This window comes from Thunnus maccoyii, chromosome 1 (assembly GCF_910596095.1).
Source record: "Thunnus maccoyii chromosome 1, fThuMac1.1, whole genome shotgun sequence".
Taxonomy (NCBI): Eukaryota; Metazoa; Chordata; class Actinopteri; order Scombriformes; family Scombridae; genus Thunnus; species Thunnus maccoyii.
Genome location: NC_056533.1, coordinates 22801912 through 22826615, shown reverse-complemented (window position 1 = coordinate 22826615; position 24704 = coordinate 22801912). Strand labels below are relative to the sequence as shown.

Here is a 24704-nt window from a genome sequence, read left to right as displayed (position 1 = left end):
TGGGAAGGTGTGTCCAAACTTTTGACTGGTACTGTATGTTTTAGACTGAGGGTCTTCTTTAAAAGAACACCACAGAAACAAACACGAACAAAAGTGAATCCTAGAATTTCACCTGCAAGAACTATTGAAGTCTTAATCTAGTTCACAGGCAGAAAATATTTTCTTTCCTTGAACTGTTAAATTGATCATCCCTATAAATAATCTGATTCAAAAATAGTGTTTTCACTGTGATTAGGTATGTAGGATCACATTCATGTCTTTACATATTTTTTACTGGGTTGTAAATCACTGAGAAACTTCCTGCCTTTGTGTGTGAATGTGTGATTTACGTGCATGCCTGAATGCATGTGTGCAAATATGATCCTTATTGCATCGTACTGGGAATCTTATCCCGACATTTGTACAAATGATGAAAGCATGTTGTGTAAATAAGAAACACTTGAGCATTAATGAGCTTTCAGTCTCTTGCTGTAAAACCTATATCTGCTCTCATCATTCAATTGCAGCACTACCGCAGCTGGCTCTTTCCTCTGATTGAGCACCTATTGCCATGGTTTCCCTGCTTACTTTGATGCCATTGGCTCATGGTTGCTATAAGTTACGGTGGCTGTCCACAAATTTCAGAATGAGACTGTATCAGGATAACAGCAGAAAGTGTACCTGCATGGAATTTATTTCAAACTTGTGAAACAGACTGTAGAGGAACTGATCCACTTTAGGTGTTACATCAAATAAGAAAGTTAATTCTGTATAAAAACCATCTAGTGAAATCATTAGATTGACTTTTAAATAATGAAAAATAACTAGTTCAATGACTGATAGTGGGAAAATCAAATAGCATTTATTGGGTCATTACACATTTTGGCCTCCTTACTCCTTCACTTTTTGTTGTAGAAAAGATGCATAGGAGATGGAAGTAAATGATAGACAAAAAAAATTATGTTAACATGATATCAGCCATTGTCAGTATCCAAAATTATCCCTTGAAGTGTGCCTTTTGAGTGTCAGTGAGAAGGTGGGGGCAGAGAGATTGGTGGTTTCTCAATGAGCAGTTTTTCCTCATCCCGTGAAGCTGCCATGAAAAATGCATGGGCCTCTGTGCAGAGTTGAGGCAGACAGCTGCACTGTGTAGCTCTCATTTCATTAGAGATATACAGCGCATGTATTCATAGAAATGAACAAAATGAAGGAAACATATCTCCCAAACACACACATACACACAAAGAAACAGCAGTTGAAAAGTAATGCTTCTCTGTGGGGAGCAAATTCACCAGATTAGCACTTCAGTTGTACTAGACTTGGGCAAATCTCTGTCTTTTCTTATTTCTCTGACAAGGGCACCCAAGTAGGAGAGCAGGTGTTGCTGAATGCTTGGCAAAAGAAATGGTGATATTGCTGAATTGTCAATCAATGCAATTAACATCCTGTTTTATTTCACATTCATCATTTCAGAGATTCTAATCAGAGGTTTCCTGATGTAAGAAATAGTTCCACAATCTGTATTAGTTTTCCATTAATGTTAGTTTTAGCTCTGTTATTAACATTCCTGCTTGCAAGGTCAGTTTGAATATGTGCAGTGCTCATCAGATTCATTTTCTTACAACCAATTTTCCTGAATTGCACCATGAAAATGAATTTTTTATGGGTGCATATTGAATTGTCCTCCAAAGTATCCAGGGGCTGCTGCAGAATCATCATCAAGCCAGAGACTGTCACACATATGAAACCTGGTGATGCGTATAAAATTAGGGAAAAAAAGTTGAAAATTGTCAAGAGGACAATCTCCCAAGTGCCAAATTCACTTGTGGCAGGTTAAAAAAAATCTACCAATTTGTGCACAAATTTAAGTTTTAGCTGTGTCGAATCTGAATAAAATCAAAAACCTCACTTTTTAATCAGATGGGCAAAAATTTAAAAAATGCAGTCATATTGAACCTTTGGTAACTAAACGTTCAGAACTCAACTAGAGTGTTGCAATCTTCTAAAAATATTCTGTTTATACAATTTCAATGTGTTACTCAGGTTCTCTTGAACAGGCTTCATTTGGGAATTTTCATATTTTGTCAAGTTGTTTCAACTTGTAAGTGTTATACTTCATTACACAGACTATTTCCACCTTAAATTTTCAGTTGCAGTGCAATTACAGTAAATTGTCTTAAGGATAAATTTGTTCCTTTAACAAATTATAAATCTTCCTGTAAAACTCAACATCAGTGTATTGCAGCACAAGAGTGACCTGAGACTCTCCACAATAATGAGCTGTTTGACCCCCACTGGAACAGCTCTGTGTCATTATCTTCCTGTCTGATGCCTATTCACACTTGATTACTCTGATTGCAGACATGGAGTGCTTTGTTTGTCTGTATGTTTGACATAGAGTGGGAGGTAAATACATTTGTATTGCATCTGTGTGGGCCTTTGTTGTCAAACTAGAATCAGTAGTGAAGAGCTGCAGGTAGACTGGATATTCATTGACTGATCTTATGCGCTGTAGCTGCAAGACTGACTATCCACTGTCACTTTAAAAAGCTGTTGACAGAGGTATGAATGGTATAAAAATGTTCATCAACCAAACCACCTTAGTTAGCTTTGTTTATCATGCACCAATATGGCATGGTGGGAAATGAAAAGAGCTTTGCCGCAGTTGCCACCAAGCAAGCAGAAAGATAACAAACTGACAATGAAATTATATAAAATTGGGATTCTTAATTATATTGTAATTATCGGCCCTGCAATGACTTTTTAGTAATCACAGAAATTGCTTATGTAAATACATACATAAACCAACATATGCATTTATCTTTTGAATGTCATATTACTGATAATATGTCAGGCTGCATGCATGAAAGCTTTTACGTGCCAATATTACTCATTTAATGTAAGAATAAAATAAGAGACATACTGCATTCATTATGCATATGCAGAAAAATCATCAGGTGCCTGTGTCATAAGTTGTACATAGTAAAGCAATAGCCATCAAAAGGTAGACTGCATGACATAAAAACTACACTGTGAAGAAACATTTTGACGCAATCTGAATCTTTAAAAAACTTAATGCTTACAAAGCAAATTTCAGTTGTAGTGAGAGGGCTGGAAAAACAATATAATGTTCTCATTAATCACACAGATACCTCTCTCCCTCTATCTTTCACCCTTTTGTCTTCTGCTGTGGCTCGCTCTCTCCATCGCTTTTTGAGGAAACCTCTCATTGCTCTGTAATTGGGAACCATTGAGATTTCTCTGGATCTCTGAGAGAAGTCCAGCCACACGAGCTGAAGGAACAATCAGTGAGTCTGTCGCCAGTGATTAAAAGCCCTGGCGGTGAAAAGGGAGGACTGGATGCAAAGTGGAAACAGAGAGCGACCATCCAATCACTGCAAATAAATATCCTGTTGTTTTGTTAATGAGAGCCATTAGTCTATTCACCTTTAGTAAATGCAGTTTATTCAGACTATTGGAAAGCAGAGCCAAAGGCAGACAAAGGACACTTCTGGTAGGATTTGATCTGACAGGCCAGCGGGGGCTAATGATGTCCCTCAATGATTTTCTTCAATCAATCACCATCACACATGTCAACAATCCCTGTGATGCACAGTTTGGTAGTGTTGAGAACTATCTAATTCTGGGTTCTAGTTTAAAACCATGGCTTTAGTCTGTCACAGAGAAAAAAGACTGAAAATGCTGAATAATAACACAAATATTAGAAAAGAACCAATATGGAAATGAAGTGCTGATGCTGGCGTGGAGATGATGTTTAACAATGTTAGTGAGAAAGACTGACATCTATCAAGTTGCAATTTTGTTTCTGGTAGATTCTTTGTCAAAAAACAAATTCATAATTAGATTTGTTTTTTGTCATTTTGCTGCTGACTGTAGTTGTCAGTTCAACTTATTCTTCTATGTTGTGCATGCGCAGTCAAGCATAGAATGAACAAGCACATACACACCAGTACACTACATGAAATCATACTGTACAGTAGGTTTTATAATGCAAGGAGACAGGTCATTTTACATTAAAAGCCCTTCAAACATGGAAAACAGGAAGAGGAAGGCAGTGGTTAAAAGCTATGTACAAATTTTCCAATAAATATAATTTAAATTTAAATTATTATATGCAATTTCTCGTTCTTGAAATTAATATTTAAACTGAAGTAACATCTCATTTCAGTTTCAAGTGCTTTCATATTGTCTCTTGCATGCAGTGATCAGTTCTACTCCCTAAATGTTAAGTGATGCTTATTAGTGAGATGGACAGACATTACAAATACACTTAGTCAATTAATCGATTATTCCACTGAAAGATTATTAATGAGTGAAGTCATTTGAAAATACCAAACATTTGCTGGTTACAGTTTCTCAAATGTGAAGAAATCTGATTAAAATGTTTGTAAATGAAAAATGAAAATGAGTTGTTTGACTGTTGGTTGGACAAAGCAAAGCATTATTTTGGGCTTTAGAGTTAATTGGTTAATTAGTGAAACAAAGTCATTAGATTAATTAAAAAGGAAAATAGTTGCAGCCCTCTTCTCATATGGCGCACCATGTGGCTAATGTTCTTCACACTGCATACAGAGCGCTGTGATTACATGTCAGTGGTCATTATGCTGTAGCTCTGGTTTTGATTCTATAATGTGTCCCCGTTTATATTCATGATTTTTTTCAACAGCTGCTTATTTTGCGGTGGTGGTGAGAGAAACAGTAGCCAGCTGGAAATCATTCAGACACTCGTTTTGCCAACATTACTTGTGCTGCACTGACCGTGACTGGCTGTGCTGCATTTGCTTAGACCAATGTCATTATGTCAGGGCGCAGGGCACCAACAAATCAAATAAGGTTCAAGTCAATACTGGTGTTTGTAGAGATACTCAGCAAGGCAAACTCAGAAAATCCTTTTTACAGGCGGAGATCAGATATGTGTTTGATATTGTGCAGTCAATTGTGTCCTGTGCTGCTCGGACAAGATGTTATTCTTGCAATGAATCCTCTGTGAATTTCTCTGTCCTTGCATATCCTTTGTTTTGCATCAGATATTATGTGAAATTTTCTGCTGAGGACATAAGATTTTTTTATGAGAGAAATAAGAATTTTGTGCACACATTGATCACAGCAGAAACATTACTTCGCCCCACCAACAAGACAACATGGTGAGAGAGGCATACTGACTGAGAGAGTAAATGCTGTAGTCAACAGTAATGTCCCTTTATTTAGCTTGTTGTGATACTCTACCTAAAATCTGTCAAATATTCCCTCCCAAAGGCTTGAAAGGTGATGTGTGTAGTTTCTTCCTCCATTAAGAACATTAAGAACAGCAGCTGTGGTAAGCTTGAACTAAGATGGTTACAGTGGTTTCCAAAGATGTCATCAATAGTGACACAGCTTCTGGTGAAGCTTTGAAGAGGGAGACTGTGTACCACAGAGCGTACTGGAACATAATGAGCAAACAGTTGGACAGTAGAAAGGTGGATCATGCTGCAGGAAGGGTTTGAGAGGTTTCTGTAGATGTTTTGGTACTTTTTTCCATCATAAAAACTGTGACCACCTTTGGAATCCTTTTTAAACGACATAATTCAAGCTGATCAAAGCTGCTGTCCTTTGTGAAAGAACTATAAACTTTACCAGCTACATTTCAGGCCTACAGTAAGCAATACTCGGTGTGAGGGCATGTCAAGTCAAGTCAGTTTTATTTATATACGCCAAAATCACAAATGTGCCTCAAAGGGCTTTACAATCTGCACAGCATATGACACACTCTGTCTGCTTTTCTTGTGACATGTGCTGCGGTCCATATGCTCACTGAAACCTCGATACGGTTACTTAGGTGTTCTCAAGTGTGAGCTCTGCAGTCAAAGTAAAGCTGTGACAATGTTTCTTGCTACTGTGGAAGTGAATCTCTGTTGGCACAGTTGAGCAGATCTGCACATGTGCTCAAGTCACGTTCATAGTTGTAATACCTTTGCAAAATCTCAGCTTTTGACAACAGGTAACATGAAGCCGGTCACCAAGGAATGATTACTAAGTTTGATGTGATTGGCCAGTAGTCTGGCTGTTGACAGGTTTTGATCTGATCCTTTGAACTGAACCTGCAGGAGGAGCAGGTTAGCCTTGCAGCATAGGTTACCATGGTGATCTGTCCTGGTTAAAAGTGAGCCAGCTTTGTGATACTGGAAAACCTGGGTTAAGTCCAAAGATTGATACAGGCCCCCTGAAACCTCGCTGTAATATACTGTATATGTTGTACAGTGTGTCTTGTCCATAATGTTGCATATATTTTTGTCTGTTATGATTTTTTTTTAATAAATTCATTTTCTAAACCATATTGTAACCATATGTAAGCCAAATTTGCACATTAAGTGCAATAGTGAAGTGCAATAGTCCATACAAGAATGGACAGATGAAGAAATGGCTGAAAAAGTTGTTATGTCACCGCTGTATTTACTAGCTTATGGTCCTATATGGTGTGCACAGTTTGTGAGTGCATACATTAAAAAAACATACCTTCCCTTGGGATGTCAAAGGAGAGGAGAGTCATCCCAACGTTTACACCCAAAATAGCTAATACAAGAATTTTGCAAATTTGATGTGGAAAATTCAAGGTTATTTTGTATTGATTATCAGATTTAGTTTTAGTTTTAATAATGACCTCATCCATTTGAGTGCACAATAGTAACATAGACTGTATTGCAATAACAGAGTAATTTAGGCATCAGTGTAAAGAATGTTGCATCACAAATGTACTGTCTCTTTGTTACCCACAACAGGCTTCATTACCATGTACATTAATGGTAATAAAGCTAAAGATATTGTAGGTGTTTAGTTGCATTTTCAAAGTAGCAAATAAATAAACTAAAGCAGTCTAGAAAATTTTACTGTATTTGAAGTGTGAACATCATAAACAGCTGAACAGCACTTCTTAGTATTTTAATATCCTTCTCCCCGCTTCCTTACTCTTTTCTTTGCAGCACTTTAGATGATGAGGGCACCAACCTCCGACAGCAGAAACTGGACAGACAGGTAAGTCTTCTTCAGTTCTTCCTGCAGTTCTGATAACAGAGCAACACACATATTAATCATAACAGGGCAATCTTATCATGACACAAACTTTCGCTGCTCCATCATGAGGCCGCAAATGGCCAACTAGGACTTATTATCTCTCTCTGTGACGTTCTAATGAGAGGGTGTATAAGGTTCTACAAGACTGATGTACAGTAAATTACATGCACAAAACCCAAAGCCAAACCATATTAACACCAGTACATTTTGTATGTTTCATGCTCATTGTATATGTTAGGGACTGAACAGTAAGGCACAGGTCTTTGTAGTGTCAAAAAGTGTGGTTGTCTTTACCCAAAAAAAGCAAAAGGAGCAAAGTATTTTTGATTAATAACTAAATTAAACCCTAAAAGAGGTCAACAGAACAGAACTGAACTCAAACTACAGCAAACTGAACTGTGTAACTGAACTGAAAATTGAAAACTGAATATAAACCTAAGGGCGAAGGTAATTTGAAATGAAAATGAAATAGTGTGGAAAGATAACCAAATATTTTAATCAGCTGGTTTGGCCGTGGCCATTACAGCATAGGTTAAAAAAGAAAATATACTGCTCTCCATAAGAAGTGGATTACAGTTTATTTCTGCCTTGTTCCATGATATCAGTTATGTTGAAGAGATTATTTGGACATATCTGTAAATGACAATGATTTATACTAATAAGTGAAATGTTTGTATTTTTGTCCTTCTTGACTAGGAAATTTGATATGTGCTACCTTTTTTACATTTTTGGAACATTCCCAATGATTTTGTTCAGTATCAAAGATGTTTAGTGCAGATGTAGCGCATACTGTATGTTGTACAAAGAACGACTCAGCAGAATGTTTTAGCAGCTAGATTTCACAGTTGTTTATCAGTTTGAGTTGTTATGCTAAAAAACGAGTATAATACAAATGATATTTGCAGCATTTTTATGAGCGATTTCAAGTGATCAGATTCATCAGTTTCATTTTTTCACTGACAGACATCTCACTGTGTGAATTTTGGTCATATGAGAAAATATGCTTGTGTAAAGTGCTGTTTTCCATGTCTTGTCATTTGCCTGAATTGAGTAATGTGAGTGGAGTAACATACAGTACTCAGAACCACTAGCCTAGCCTTATTGATTACAAGAAAGCCAGTTAATGTCTGGATTAATGGTTCATTTAGCATTGATACTTCTCAATTTACTCCTCTCTCAATAGTTTTTTTAAAGTCCTTTTGGGAAACTACACATTTAAGGTACAATGTAATGTGAAAACAAGATAATGTATTTGCTATTTTTCTCATTGGTTAAGTAACTTGGCTTGCTTGTAGCTGTACACCCTCCATACCAAAGTTTATGTTTTGAGCCTTAACCACAGGTCAAGAACTTAAACATAAAATCCGTGTACTGCATGTAAATGTAGCCACTGTTGGCCATCACTGTCCTGGCAAAGATGTGAGCAGAACAGGAGATACTGTAGAGCACTCATGCTCTGTATCCCGAATTCCCTTTAATAGAAACCCTGAATATTTGATGAGCTCTGGTTTGAAGAATTGCATATAGGTGACAGTTAGTTCAGATGAATGGTTATATCCGGCCTGATGTCAGAGTGGTCTGGGCAGCATATCTTCAGATTGTTCTCCTGCGGCTTAATAGATTTATTTGATACTTTGTTATTGCCAATTGTTTTTAAACCCAACCATCTGTTTATAGTATGAAGACAGCTCGCAAGAAAAAGGGTTATTTAATGAGATTACCAATGCTTACTTCAGTGACCTCTGTGCCTCTGTATTTTTGTTATAATTTAATTTATTCCCTAAAATGATGCACGTTGGGAGCGTGTCATTATCTTTCTTTCTGTCTTGGAACGTTTGTGTGCATGTACATTAAATGTCCTCAACAGCGAGCACTCCTTGAGCAGAAGCAGAAGAAGAAGAGGCAGGAGCCTCTAATGGTCCAGTCTAATGTGGATGGGAGATCTCGCACTCGCCGGACCAAACAGAGCGAGGAACAGGCTCCGCTGGTGGAATCCTACCTCAGCAGCAACAGCAGCACCATCTACCATGGTAAGCAGGACTGACACTGCTGCCAAGCTCTGTTGATGCAGAAAACCCAAACTGGGGAATTAAGAAACATTATGGATTGAACAGATTAAACCTTCAGACTCCTTATTTGATCAATGTGTCTTATTTATAGGAAGCATTTGTTAATAGGCCCAAAGAGATTTTATTCTTATGCTGTTTTTTTCCTTTCCTGATTAGAAATGTAACACAGTTGCTAAAAACAAATATAAAAATAATTGTAGATCCTCTCCAGACAGGTGTTAAGACTGCATGGAACAATAATGTGTGTCTGATATGACTTTTTATTTATATAGTGCCAAATCACAATGCAAGTTATATTAGGGCACTTTTCACATAGAGCAGGTCTGGACCGTATTTACAAAGACCCAACATTCCCCCATGAGCAAGCACAAGGAAAAACTGCCCTTTAACAGGAAAAAACCTTGAGCAGAACCGGGCTCTAGGTGAGCGGCCATCTGCCTTGACCGGAGAAGCACCATGTTCTGGTCGAGGTAGTGGGAAAGTGAACTCTGAGCATAGCCAATGATACACAGACCCACAACTAATTATGAGGGTTACACAACATTAAAGTACTGAGGCACAGATTAAATAGGATGGTATGGGGTAGAAATACAAAGCAGAAAAATAAGATAAATAAGTGAATGAATAAATTAAATAAAATTTGCAAATTGCTTGGACTGTGTGTTGACAATGAGTCTGTGGTAATAATGTGAACACTTCAAGTTACAGCCCCTCATCCGAAGGGAGCCTCTGCAGGGCATTGAAGAATGATATAAACGGTGCCACTTTGTAACATATTTATCATTTGAAGCCTTCAAAGAATACTCAACTTTCTCAGGCTAAAGAAAGAACATCACATCTTTAAGCTAAGTAGAAATGGAGGGAGGATTCTGATATGGCTTTTCTACAAGAGAGAATTACCACGATAAAATATTTAAAATGACATCTACTCCCTCTCCCTCATTAAAGATTCCGGAGTCTATGAATTTTCAATTATATTTCATTTCATAAGTTTAACTGCTGGACACAACATGTCTCTGTGTTCACTGTAAAGTCTGTTCTAAGTGTATGTGCACTGGAAGCTTAAATTTTCCACATTACACTTGTGTAAGTTGAATATTGGACCAAGATTGACTTCAAAACTCATTGTAATGTCACAAATCATGCTCGTAGGCCCGCCCTTAAAATCTGATTTTCAATGAGCACAGAGAAACTTTCCGTCTTCGGCAGATGAATGTGAAAACAGCCTTCTAGTGTCAAACTTTGCACATACATTATTCCACACAGTGACGCTCAAACATCAAGCTATAAGAACAAGAAGAAAAACACATTTTTGAGTCGAGGGCGACTTTAATTAATAAATAACATCTATGAGACTGTTTCTAATTACAGTACCATTTTAGCAGCCGATGTTGAACCAGTACAAAAAACTGTATCATCTACAGCAGGCTTTTACACTGTGCTGCAAATCCTCTAGTCCTCAGATTTGAGTTTCTGTGTTGGACTGGGATTGATGAAGCCTGCTTATCTACACACAGAGACCAGAGCAGTCATCTAATCCGCAGTACTGAGGGCCTTTTCTGGGCTCAAGGCCATGAACTGTCATACTTCCTGCAGAGAGAAGAGAAAGTATATTGACAAAATATTACACTGTGCAAGGTTAATATATTCTGACAGAAGAAGGGGGATTAATAACCTTGTTATAACCATATTATCTGCAACCAATGAGTAAAATACATCTTCTGACTTGCATTCACTCTTTGGCGCTACACTGTGGGAAGTGGAAGTGGATGCTACATGTCATTGAACAGCAGCCCAACATTATTCTCACATATAACACTACATCTATATTGTATTGTACACCTGTTATAAATATTGTACAATTAGATTAGTTTTTTCTAGAGAAAAATGATTATGCAGTTCCCATTTCAGACGTCTAGCAGTTCACATTTGTAAACATTTGTTCTTTTATATATTATTATTTCATGGCAGAGACTCAATAAAATGTAATAACTTGTCAGAAGACCTGAAATCTTAATCTTTTTTCAGTTTAACTCAACAACTTGCCTAACCTTCTTGTCCATCTCTCTCATCTTCTGTCTGACCTCCCTGATAACCCTGTATGTGTCTCCATCCATGTGTTTAGTGCAAGAAGCTGAACAAGAGGAGGTGAAGGTGATAGCGGACCCACAGCCACCTCGCTCAGCCAAAAAGGGCAAAGCATCAGCCAGCTCCACTCCACAGACAGGCAGTGACAAGAAAGAGAGGAAGGGGAAGCACAAAGGTCAGCCTGCCAGAATTAAGACAAACAGCCGGTCAGACAGAGCGAGAGACAGACAGACCTGAAATGAATGGACAGACGACCTGGAAGAGAGCTTTGACTGACAGACTGACCTAATTAGAAAGCAGGTAGTCAGAAAAAGTAAAAGACAGATAACAGAGGAGATATTTGAGTCGTTATAAACGCAACGGAAGCATTTTTTATGTATCTCTTCTTACCATATTTTTCTTGATCTTTAGTATTCATGCTTTAATGCAAAATAAGCAGATTGAAGTCGTTAGACGCAGTCCACAGTATAAAAGAGAGGAAGCCATAATCCTTATTATGCAGCAGCTGCAACTATCTGTTTGAGCCCCCTTTGCAGTGCTCAGATAATGGCTTGCCTGTTGAATTTTCAAGCCAAATCCTTCAACAAACAGAGCAAATGAAGCTGCCCTCTTAGGCACCACTGTGGTGCCATGCTTGTCAGAACTCAACCCGTCTGTAATAATATATGATGGTCTGAGTGCTGTCAGCCTGCTGCCACACCACAACTGGAGACATAAATTAGTCTTTAGATGGAAGAGGAAAAACTGACTGTTACCCTCACTACTTTGCTTTTCAACATTTACAGTGTGTTGCTGAAATACTATGGAGCAGAATTAAGAATATTTATCATAACATCTTAGCTTAAAATTTTTACAGATTAAAAAAAAAAAGGAACAGACACACAAAAGCAATCAGTCACAGACTATTTTTGGTATTATATTTCTGACAGTAAAGATGTTTGTCATTTGATGTAGAGCATTTAATGCTCATCTTTGGAATGACTTTGTCCCAGAAAAACAAAGAAGCTAATGGGATTCCACTGGGGTAAGAGAGTAATCAGGCCAGTAGCAACAAACTCAACACTGATGAACCTGTTTCACTCTGTCTCTGTCTCAAGCTCTATAAGCACACAGATACATTGAGGCTATTTCAATCAGATACTATTACTACACACACTAAAAAGGCACCAGCGTTAAGAATTGAGGAAGACAGGGTGGCTAGAGTTACTCAGAAAGAGTAATTCAAGCTGCTTCATAAGTAAAATAACTACCTATCTACGGTATCTGAAATATGAAATAAATTATTAGTGAATAAAACTGGATTTCAACAATGAAGATATGAACACATACACATGGGAATCCCATATGCTGTTTCATAAGACACTAGCTGTGTACATACACACTTTGAAGGAAAGGAAAAACAAGGATGGGTTATACTCAAGAAAATTCTTTTCAATGTAACACAGCAACACTGAACCATTGCTGGTATTCCTACAAAAAGGGATTTACAATACTGTTTAACTCTTCTTCTATGTTTTAACACTCCTGTTAAAACAGTGCTCTAATTAGAGTGTCCATGTATTTCACGCTTGCCATCATGTTTTTCTATTGTTTCCTACTATAGAAAAAAGGACATTTAAAAAAGAGGTTGTCAGCTGCTTTAAAACCATCAAGATCTGTGCTTGAACGCTTGTAGCAGCAGAGACATAATGCTCTTCCCTCTGATACAGTAGAAGCTAATTTAATAAGAAAGAAAGTAAGAGAAACGATTATGATTACAGCAGGACAACAGAGCACAAAACACCCACTCATTCATTCATTCAAGCGGAAATGTGGAAATGTTATCACATTTAGTCAAGGAAGCTATGATTTTGGGTTATGTTTTGATGGCCACAACTACCTGTGATTTACTTTGTTTGTTGTTGTGGAATGGTGGCTCAGCAGGGATGGATGGCCTGGCTTCCCAGCAGGAGGATGGTCAGATCCAGATCCTGACAGTGGGTCACCCCACCACAGAGGAGGGCGAGGGAGAGCCTGTCATGAGCTGCACTCAGTCACAGAGTAAACAGGACCTGCGGGTGACCATGCTCAAGAAAGGTACTGTCAGTGCATCTGCAGCAGCACCGCCAGGAGTCCATGTTTACACCCACAGCATGCTGGTCCACAGCCGTAGTGTGTCGGTAGGAGGGTGAAACACACTGAATCATGTTAGGACTTGCAACTGCAAATAGAAATGTCATTTTAAGAAGCACAATTATTAAAATAATACACAGATTAGATGCAGCTCAGATTGTCATATTTTTCTATAACCATCATTTTTGTTCCTTGAAAAAATAAAGGAACAACCAAACATTTTGAAAATACCCAGGCATGATCAATACTATAATGTCCAACATTATATTTAAATTGTTACTTGAAATCTTTTTTTTTCATTACAAATACACGAGTTAGTTTTGATTCAAAATGGCAACTAGCTGAACAAATTTCATAGTTTTGGTTGAAAAACTGGAAAAAGATTTTGGAGAAAACAACACCAATAATTAGGATGATAGTGACATTTAGGTTAATTTAATTGGAAAAATTGTAAATACCTTGCAAGATATATATTCCCTATTATGTGGGACTCTAATTGCTGCAACTTTGCACTTGATAAGAAGTATTTTCAAAAAGGTTAAAACACATTTTTACACACATGTTATTTGGACCAGCTTCAAGTGTGGTGCATTCTTCGGCACCAAATATTAAACACTATACACTTCTAATTATGCAAATGACAGGACTCACAACCTTCCGCGATGCCACCTTTATTATTTTACTATGCTAACACATCCGCACATACGCCTTTTATCATATACACTTGCCATGACAATATTATGGATATAAAACGTCAGATGCTGAAAGACATAAGACTCCATGAAATAAATGTGACAACCAAGATGACAACAAGCGATAGAGGATGGTCCTGCTGTAACACTACAGATAACAGCTGGGACTACTAAACTCACATAAAAAACTCTCTACTGAATACTGACACCCTGGGTAAAGCTCATATTTAAAGGCAACATGTGACCTACTTGTACAAACAAACTTGTACAAACAAGGGCCACAAGTTTTTCTATTTCAACCTCAAACTGTGAAAACATATTTTTTTTACAGAAGTTACAAGCGACCTGTAAGAGCAATGATATGTACTGTAAGTGTGAAAGTGTTCCTGTTGGAGTCTTCACCTTCTGAAGCATTTCATGTCACCAATTAACAGCAGCAGGGAAGAAAAACTCTTGTTGCAGTGACACCTCCTTATTTATTAATTTCTGTCTGTGAAGGTATATCCAGCAGCATGAATTTTGATGAAGAAGAAGATGATGAAGACGAAATTAGCTCTAGTTCCTCGCAGCTCAACAGCAACACGAGACCAGGCTCTGCAACTAGCAAGAAGTCATGCAAGGTAACAGGAATTTCACAGCACACTCTACATAATGTGACTTTATTCTGCCAGGAACACAGCATCTTTTAAAAGTGGATAACAAGCAGCAACAAACGTAGATTCAATTTAGCTGCACAGCTGGACTCAATTCAAAACTGTTTCATTGCTGAACGTAGAGTAATAGACCATAAAATATTGTTGGCCTTTGGCTTTTTGTTTCCTCTACAAACAATATTTAGATTATTTTGGGCTTTTGCTATTTCTGGTCTGTTGTTTATTTGCCACACAGATGTCATCACAATGTAATTTGGCTGACTGTGGTATTGTGTGGATGATACCGTAAACAGGTGGTAGAACAATAATCTCAGATATTGAGTGAGAGACACCTTCTATGTCTCCAGGAGTTTGAGAGGAAATGTTTGTTATTTGGTTGGATATTTAACACTTGAGACAGGGAGCCTTATATAAAGGTCCAGGTTGGCCACTGTAAACACTGATATGCAATTCATATGTCCACACATATTTGTAGTAAGTATTTTGAAAGTGCATTTTTGTTGTTTTTTTAGCAGGCAGAAAGCTGTTATTTTGCACACTTCCGATCACTTGAGGTCATTACGTCTAATGTTTGAGGTTTTGTTTTTCTCCATTTGAGGTGTGATAATGGATGACTTATACTGTAGGTCAGATAACCATGTAATTTTCTATAAAAAAAAAAAACACAGTCTTTTTGCAGCCTCGACACTTTGTTCAGGATGAAATACAAGCCGATACTTATGATAACCATCATGTCTCTTTGCTCCTCATTCCACTCTAATCTTTCCCTTCAGTCTACTCAATCTTTCATACACTACACCGTACACCAGGTCCTTATTTTAGACACAGTGTGCTCATTCTCAGTCCCAGTGGATGATCTGATCTTCAGACTCATTACTCTTTTCTAATGAAAGGAAACTCTAATGCATCACTTACCAGTCCACCATCTCAAGAGAGGTCTTGCCCCGGATGGGCTGTCTTTTCCTACAGGAGGTTGCCTCAGCGCCGACTCCACCAGTCAGTGAACCAGCCATTGATGTGGATGACCTTGAAGAGTTTTCCCTGCGACCTGCACCTCAGGGGGTCAGAGTGAAGTGCAGAATCACCAGGGATAAGAAAGGCATGGACAGAGGCATGTATCCCACCTACTACCTTCACCTGGAGAGAGAGGATGGCAAGAAGGTGAGAAGGGTTGAACAACAGAATTTACACCTGTACAAGATGGAGTTTTAATTGGCAATTGGCAATAATGGGCACTGTTTCTACAAGATTAACAGATCAGATATGGCTGCCAATACATTTAAAATAGATATGGAAAAGTTGCAAAGGTTTCTGTTTTTTTTCAGTTATGCTCTGTGAGTAACATCTATATGTTCCAATTAATAATTATTTTCATTTCAAGCAGTGTGTATCCAAATAATGTCTTTATGGGCGATGCTGATATTTTACTAATTTGGTTTCTGACTTGGTTTGCCACAGGTGTTTCTGTTAGCAGGAAGAAAGAGGAAAAAGAGTAAAACATCCAATTACCTCATCTCCATTGATCCCACTGATCTATCTCGAGGTGGAGAGAGCTTCATTGGTAAATTGAGGTGAGTCCACAATGCGTTTGCGACATGAAAAAAGTTTGGCAACCCTCACTGGGAATCATGTACACTAAAGAATCATGCTAAGTGTTGTTGTACATGTTTTCTTACTTAACTTTTCTACTGTCAATGCTATTTGACTTGTCTTAAAAATTTTTTTTACCCCTATACTATCTAAAATTTGGTTTTAGGCCTTGTGTTGAAACTATTTTTTATGCATATTTAATGGTTATTTAATTGAACAAAATTGCATTTCCATATGTCAATAACTAGAGTACATTTGAAGTGCAGTCCCATTCCTCCATGAGGCAGGTGAAAAAAACCGCACAAATAAATCTCTCCAGTAAGTTTCACAAAATTTTGCCTACTGAAGCTGAATAATTAGTAATGAACAAATTAAGGACTAACTGTTCATGTATAGCATAGTATATATAGTATATGAATAGTTAACAATTAGTGTTTAAAAAACACCTTTACATTAATATTCAATGTAAGGCACCAGTAGAAGAATATACTGTCCTTCACTCTTTTAGCCACACTAATGAAAATATATAATTTAGAAAAAAATGTCTTGTATGTTTATACCTTCCTCATAACTACATACATACTACATACATTAGCTGTAGATTTGTTTCATCTTTAAGGCCACATTACCACAGTAAGACTGGTAGGAAGTGAGTAGGGACATAATCCTTAGAGACAGCTTCAAGGCTGCGTTAGTGGCTCCATGGAAACTCCTGGGGAGTTTAATCAAATATGGCTGTGTGCAGCCTTTAATCTTCAGAGCTGGTCAGACCATTGGTCGATGCGCTGTTCAAACCTTTGCAATCACAATCCCACTTGAATGATGGAGATTTAAATTTAAATGAACAGTGACCTTTCATCTAGTGCTTCTCAAGAGTCCTTGAGGGGGCTGGCCTAAATGAGGTATAGTGTATAAGAGCTATGCAGTCAGCTGTTTATAGCTGTGGGATTGAAAAACCATTGCAAATCCGTACCTGGCTACTATACATTTCTGAAAATAACAGCTGTAACTTCTTACTTGAACACATGGGCCATTTGAATGTAAACATAGTCAAAGTGTGGGCTGCTGGTGGCATTGTTGTGTGGATATCCAGATATCTTCTGAACAGCTTTTTCATCTGAGATGGGTTCTCACAGTGATGGAGCTCATATATTCACTGCCTTAATATGAATATGTCTCAAGAAACCAAACAATGCACAACTGTGCACTGCGTGGGGAAGCATCTCATAAAACTACATATATACAGAAATGATTTACACTGGTACAAAACATTAATATGAGTCTCTGTACAAATAACATCTGGATACTGCCATAGAATATAGAATTAGAAAGCATCATTTTATTTTGATATTGTAGTTATTAGTGCAGCTTTTGTGTAGTACATAAAATAGCAGAGCTACATAGCAGCATTTTCCTCTCTAGAGACAGTATTAGAAGTCTGAAGTTGTGGATGAGGATCAGAAGAACTTGTCTTTTTTACATGGTAAATTCTCATCAAAAAACTTTGAGGTTGGTCTAAGTTAATAAATCATTTAAAGGCAAACCACTGGCCTCTGGCTTCTGGCCGCTGACCATCATCTTGCTGGGAAGTCCAGCTATCCGTCCCTGCAGAGCCACAATCCCACAAAAACAAACTCCATCAGAGTTTTTCCATCAAAACAACAGTACTATTCAACAATCAGTGGGGGATTTAAAACAGCAGCTGTTCCTTTTTATACATTATAAATAGGCACTAAAAGGAAAAGTTGTATAAGAAGATGCAACATGCTGTACATGGTTTCAGCAGTTAGAGAGGCAAAAAGTGTAACACACACACACACACACACACACACACACACACACACACACACACACACACACACACACGCAACCATCAGACTTTGTTATACCTTCTTATCTTCACAGGTCTAATCTCATGGGGACCAAGTTCACTGTATACGACAGTGGTCTGAACCCTATGAAGAGCACCACCAGCCTCGAAGCTAGCAACCTGCGTCAAGAGCTAGCAGCCATTTGCTATGTGAGTGAAAATTTTCCTTAACAGTAATTTTTTCCCTGAAATTTCTTGGAGTTGAATGTAGACAAATATTGAGGTATAGGATCTCAATAGGATACAGAATAATTTAGTGTGGTTACATACACTGAGATGCTTAAATTACTAAGAATAATCCACTTATAACACTATTTTAATTACACGGTTTTGAGTAATGTCATTTTTCTAATAACCCTCTTAACATTATATGATTTAATAACACAGCTCCCAAGGAACCAAAATAAGAACTATATGTCATTTTATTTGCTTTGAAAATACAACATCCAGGTTAATGTGTCTGGTGGCCTTTAAAATACACAGTTTTATTTAGACATTCAATCTAAGATAATGAGATAAAGGCATTCATGTAACGGTCGAGAGTCAAGGCATTAACTTAACTTGATATTAGTTATCATGTATGCTTGCATACATTCATTAGAATATTTATAAAGGAGAATGACACATTATAAAATTACCTTTACTTTCATTGCAGCCAGAAATCAGTTTTAATAACATCAATAATTTAACATTTAGCTTAATTAGATTGTAGGAATTATTTCAACAATAAGCAGATTATTTTACTATTTTTTTTATTATTTTATTATTATTATATTATTTGTAGAAAATGTTTTTGTCAAGTTGCTTCAAGTGATATTTAAATATGTCATACTTTAAATATGTCATAGATGTAAACTTGCCTCCTGCTATGGTAAATATAATGATAGCAGATGAAAGTTAAACATCTTCTCTACCCAGGAAACCAATGTCTTAGGATTCAAAGGACCTCGCAAAATGAGTGTCATCATTCCTGGGATGAACATGGACCATGAGAGAGTGTCAATTCGCCCACGAAATGTATGTGTTACCTAATTGCCTAACAGCCACGTCTGTGCTGACCATTTCAACCTTCTCTAATACTTACATAATTCATCTGATCATAATTGATGTTTGAAACTATTCTACTTTTATTCTTTACAGGACCATGAGTCATTGTTGGCCAGGTGGCAGAACAAGAACACAGAGAGTGTGATTGAACTTCACAACAAAACGCCTGTGTGGAATGATGATACACAATCGTACGTGCTCAACTTCCACGGCAGAGTCACGCAGGCCTCTGTCAAGAATTTCCAAATCATTCATGACAATGACCGTGAGTTCCATACATCTAACCTATTATAATTTTAAATATAATGAATATATTGGTATGGTATGATAATCTTGTGCTGTACAAAAGACCCAGTCAGTGGTAGGTTTTAGTACAGACCCCCCCTTTGTAAAAGAGAAGTTATAATAAACAGCGAGGAGTCCTGATACAAAAATAATGAACAAGGTGGATAAAAACACCACGGGTCAGTTTGATGAGTGAGATTTAAAAGGAGCATGAGTAAGTTGCCATGGTTACCTGCAGTGATATGATATAGTGTGGTTAAACTTTTGACCGGAACTATGTTCTGAGCTGTTACACAGTTTTAATGGATGTCTGCTTGCCAATCAGAAAACATTGTCTCTGGCTGCCATATTTGTGATAGCAGGGAAACTAATATGCATCTTTGCTACAAAACAATTACATAAAGTAACTTCTAAAAGACATACAGTATGTTTCTCATCAGAGTGGTATTTGCTGAAATGGGTGTTTTATTAATTATATAATTTAGTGGGAGCCAAAAAGTGTTCAATATTAAATAGATAAAAAATACATTATGAAATGTGTAATAATATTAGCACAGACCAAATATACAATATTTAATAATAAAATTGAAAAATAATCCAATATCCTTTTCATCACAAAGTCTACCTGTCAATCAAGACAAATAGGGCAGAGCCAATTATCTTATTGATTGTTGCTTTGGTCTGAGTGAAGGAACAGCCAATCATATAACATAACTTTTCATAAGACTGAGTTGAAACTTAAAAATTATTGGTTTGTTTCACGATTTCATGGTTATATTATATACTTTAGAAAGACTGGGAAAATTGCACACCTTGATGCAGTCTTGTTGTTTCAAGTTCTAAACATCAACATTTCAGCACACAGTCTTCCTCAGATTCTTCATATATATATATATATATATATATATATATATATATATATATATATATATATATATATATATATGTGTGTGTGTGTGCGTGTATGTGTGTGTGTGTGTGTGTGTGTGTGTGTGTGTATTTTTGTCTGTGTTTATTTAAATTATAACATAATAAAGTATTTTTTATCTAATATTGAAGACTTCCTAAATACACAATATAATTCCACAATACAGCTCATCTAAAATTCTGGTTCCTCTCTTCTGTAGCTGACTACATTGTGATGCAGTTTGGCCGTGTGGCAGAAGATGTCTTCACCATGGACTATAACTACCCAATGTGTGCCCTCCAAGCCTTTGCCATAGCCCTTTCCAGCTTTGACAGCAAGTTAGCCTGTGAATAGGTCCCAGCCTGACGTTCAGTGGAGAACTGGTCCATCTGTCCTCTCAACAAGGGCTGTTAATGTATCCCTGGGGCTGGTTTGAGATCTCCAAATCACCCAGTACCCTGGAATTCCTGCATATCCCAAAATGCTTTATGGGCCTCAAGTTTTGTGTGTATCTGTGTGTGGGGGGGTGGGACATTGGGATGGTTCTTGGTCAGCGGAAGTAAACAAGCACAAAGCGTAATCCACTTTCAGAATCAAATTCATTTGTTTTGATAACTATAGTCATTTTGTACTGTAATGGCATTATAAAAACAAACACTGTTCCTTTATGTAGGAGTTAGAGAAATTTAACATTTCTTTATCTGTAAATTATAACTAACAATTACACATCTGTAAATTGACTGAATTTTATGTAGTCTGCCACACTAATAACACAATGTCACACACTTCCTCAAGCATGAATACTGCTTATAAAGTTACTGAATTAAACAAAAAACATAACATGCATGTCACAATATATTTATTTTGTTATTTATGTATTTATTACATGTTGATTTTGTTTTCTGTTTTAATTTGCAACGGTCTCAACAATCTTGGCTCTATGGAGCAGCAAGCACATACAGTAAAAGAGCATCACAAGACAGAGTATCTCTTGTATCCACACAAAACAATTAGCTACATGGACATGAACAGGGCAAAGGCATGTTACACTGTGCTGTGTACCATAGATGATATTGTGTCACAGTGTCATGTATGTGAATGTATAGGATGATGGTGCACTTTACTTTAAGTCAGTAGTGGATGAGATATAGCTGTACATACTTGATTGTGCCTTTGAAGACTAATTCCAGTGTTACGCTTTGGATGTAAAATGAGCTGAGCTTGAATTGGTCTTTTGCTGTCCTTATGCATTGGAGATATTTCTCTGTAGCTACTTCTAACTTACTTAACTAACGCAGAGGTCATTTGGAAGGATTAAACATCTACAGTTAAAAAAAACCTCTCAAAGGATTATAATCCAAAGTGCACATCACTGGACAGTATTTTAGTGATTGTCCAGATATATTTAAATTTCATTTAGGGCCTACAACATGTTACAGTAAAGAGGTGAATAATTATTTACAGTATTCTGTTTCAGGCAGCATATATATCAAAAGCACTCAGGCTTAAGGCTGTCGTCATATCTTCTGATGTCTCCTACCTGGAAAAAAAACCGAACACAGATTGATTTACTGCCAACAAACACACACAGCAACAGTGTGAATCTGCCACAGTTTCAACACTTACATATTGCATCTCTTTACATCTATGATTAATTTTACACTCCTCTGATGTGGAGTTTGGTACATTCCTCATTTGACTGGCAGTAAGTTTCTATATCATGTGGTTAGAGTTTTATTGCTGTTCACATTTTAACTCAAAATAGTATTCCTCTTTCTCCTTGTGGGGTAATATCCTTTCTCAAATACAGTATATGATAGTATTTTGTATTTTATGACCAGTAAGAAAATGCTGAATGAAGGCAAAGAACAATCTCTGATACCACTATTGGTTACTGTGGGTTATGAGGAAATCTTTATCAAATGTGCTATTCTTGTACTCAATTGTGCTCTAACTATTTTAAATTTCTATTTTAAAATTGTTGATACTCTTGCTGTCTGCTTTTCATACATATGTCCAGGAACCAAAGGTTCTTTCACTTTCTGTTTTTAGTCCTCCCGTTGTAATGTACAGTAAATGGTGTACAATTTACTGTGATGGTATAGACACAGTCCTTTGATCATGAAAAAAATAAAATAAAGCTTCAGTAAGTCGAAGTATGTGTAACTTGTTTATGAATTTGGTGAATTGATCTGCAGTCTTTTTCCATTTTCTTCTATTTCAAAACAAGGTAACAGTGAACATCCCATCTCATTTCACTGATTAAGTCCAGTCCCAGAAAATTCACTTTGTTGTAAACTATGATTTTGGTTCCTCCTTGGGTCAGTTAGTATAAATATATTGTGTTGTGTATAGTGTATAGTGGCAAGATGTATCAACATGCCAGAGTTTTGTGAAAACTAATCAGGGTTGTTTGAGACATTGTGAAGCACACAGATGCCTCTGCTTCGTTGTCTCATGTACTGATATTCCACAAGAGTACGTCTATTTCCTTTAAAATGTGGTTTGTGTTAGTAAACTGAACATGTCCTTACTGTTGATTGTTTATACAAGGGAGGGTTAAAATCCTATAGTATGTGATGTATGGAAGAAGTAGAAGAACATAAAATGAGCATGGAAAGACTTTATTTGAAGTTGAGAAGCATTGCCATCTTTATCATGTGCATCTGGTCATTTTTACAACAACTTGAACAAAAAGGTTGCATGTGTAAGGAATTTGTGCACAAATAGTTTTATGATTTTAAGGGAGAATTATGAATTAATATTGTGCACAACTCAAATATGAAATTATTCATCCAGCAACATAACTCATATTAGAGTATATAGGGAATATAGTAATAGAGAAATAGTCCTCCTTGTTGGCCACACGAGAGGTCAATTGAAACTATGACTATTGTTAATTGGAATTATGATTTTGCAAGGGTATAGGCCAAGGGCTTTTAAGCTTAATTGACTGAGATGCAAGCACAAGGAAACACAAACAAGTTCACTTTAGATTATACACACATTTATTTAAGTACTACAGTTACAATTACTAAACACTACAACTACAACATATTACAAACAAGACACAAGAGGCAAAGGAGGAAACTGATACAGAAGGCTATGGCTAGTGAATGATTGAAATTGATGATACAGGGTTATCTATTGTGCAGTTGGTATGAGAGACCTGATAGACAGCTGAGATGACTGTTACCTCAGAAGCAGCGAGTCAAATCAATCAACTGTTTAGTTCTGAATTGCCAAATGAAGTTATCAATTATGAAATCACCACAAGGTTTAAGCAAGTCAATGGAGGTGTTGTAGAAATACTTGCTTGCTCCCTGGGGTGGCTTCTTATGGAGAATGGAGTTGGATGTGTTGGGGTGAGGAGCTAGGGTCTGGATCTCGAAATGATGAATAAGTTGCCGGTCTGGATCTGGGCATTTCTTAGTGTAGGAGAACTCCTTGTTTAGCTCTCCTAGTTTTGATTGATAACTCATGACTCTAGATTTTGAGGTTTCACCTCCAATTGTTCTGAATCACATCCACAGACTGGCAAAAAGCAAGCATCAAACGGCATAGCAAAAAGCAAGGGCAAGAAGCAAGAAAAAGCAGCTGGAGTCTCAGATAAGAGACTATTTTAAAGTTTTGGTCTGCCCACCCAGAAGATGCATCCTGGCCAATCACAGGGATTGCTGATCTCTGTGGGGGCAGAGTCAATTCCTTGCTGTCCATGGACATGCGGGTTTGACTCCTGAATGTTACTTTTACATCAAAATTTTTAGTCTTATAACAATTGCACAGTTTCCAATTTTGCCTTTTTGGATTGTAGCTTGTTTAGAGTGAAACTTTTTTTAGAGGGGAATAAAACTATGGTTAAAGCAGACCCATTAGGTGATATACACACACATATTTACATGCAATGTTAATTGTCCTTAGACAAAATTTAAAACTACATTTGTAAGTCAGTGGGTTTTACATTTCATTGTTCTCCTTGATCTGACTGCAAATGGCAGGTGTCCAGGCCATGTGCTACATTTGTGTGTGTGTGTGTGTGTGTTGCTGGAGGTGAGTTATAATAACAAGTGGTGAGGGGATGTTTACCCAAGTTGTGCTATCAGCTCACACTGGTGTGTGAAATGGTCTTTCCATGTTGGAGACTCTTGAAAGGTCAAAAGGTGGTAGGGTCAGTGGTCTGGTTTAGGGAAAACTGACTGATGTCTTGATGGCCAGCATTCCTGGGAAGTTGAGGAAATAGCTGGTCCTCTTGTTTGAGGGTTTGTACTGTCTGCATTCAAAGTGATAAGGGGATTTTCCCCTACACATGACTATAAAAATACAGTAAATGCCTTACATACA

At 37.2% G+C, this 24704-nt stretch overlaps 1 protein-coding gene across 2 annotated transcripts in view; it reads left to right on the top strand.

The window, feature by feature from the left end:
- The window catches only part of tub (TUB bipartite transcription factor), a 45894-nt gene extending 23411 nt beyond the window's left edge, over window positions 1–22483 (top strand). Inside the window, exons 2-12 of one of the 2 annotated variants that reach the window (XM_042412618.1) lie at window positions 6960–7011; window positions 8918–9080; window positions 11245–11382; window positions 13131–13283; window positions 14510–14631; window positions 15634–15825; window positions 16123–16235; window positions 18160–18274; window positions 19043–19141; window positions 19265–19436; window positions 20584–22483. In XM_042412618.1, coding sequence (XP_042268552.1) covers window positions 6960–7011; window positions 8918–9080; window positions 11245–11382; window positions 13131–13283; window positions 14510–14631; window positions 15634–15825; window positions 16123–16235; window positions 18160–18274; window positions 19043–19141; window positions 19265–19436; window positions 20584–20717 — 1453 coding nt within the window. In that variant the 3' untranslated portion in view covers window positions 20718–22483. Of the gene's footprint in view, window positions 1–6959; window positions 7012–8917; window positions 9081–11244; window positions 11383–13127; window positions 13284–14509; window positions 14632–15633; window positions 15826–16122; window positions 16236–18159; window positions 18275–19042; window positions 19142–19264; window positions 19437–20583 lie in introns of both variants that reach the window. The other variant, XM_042412614.1, reaches the window with a different exon arrangement.
- The last annotated feature ends 2221 nt before the right edge of the window (window positions 22484–24704 follow it).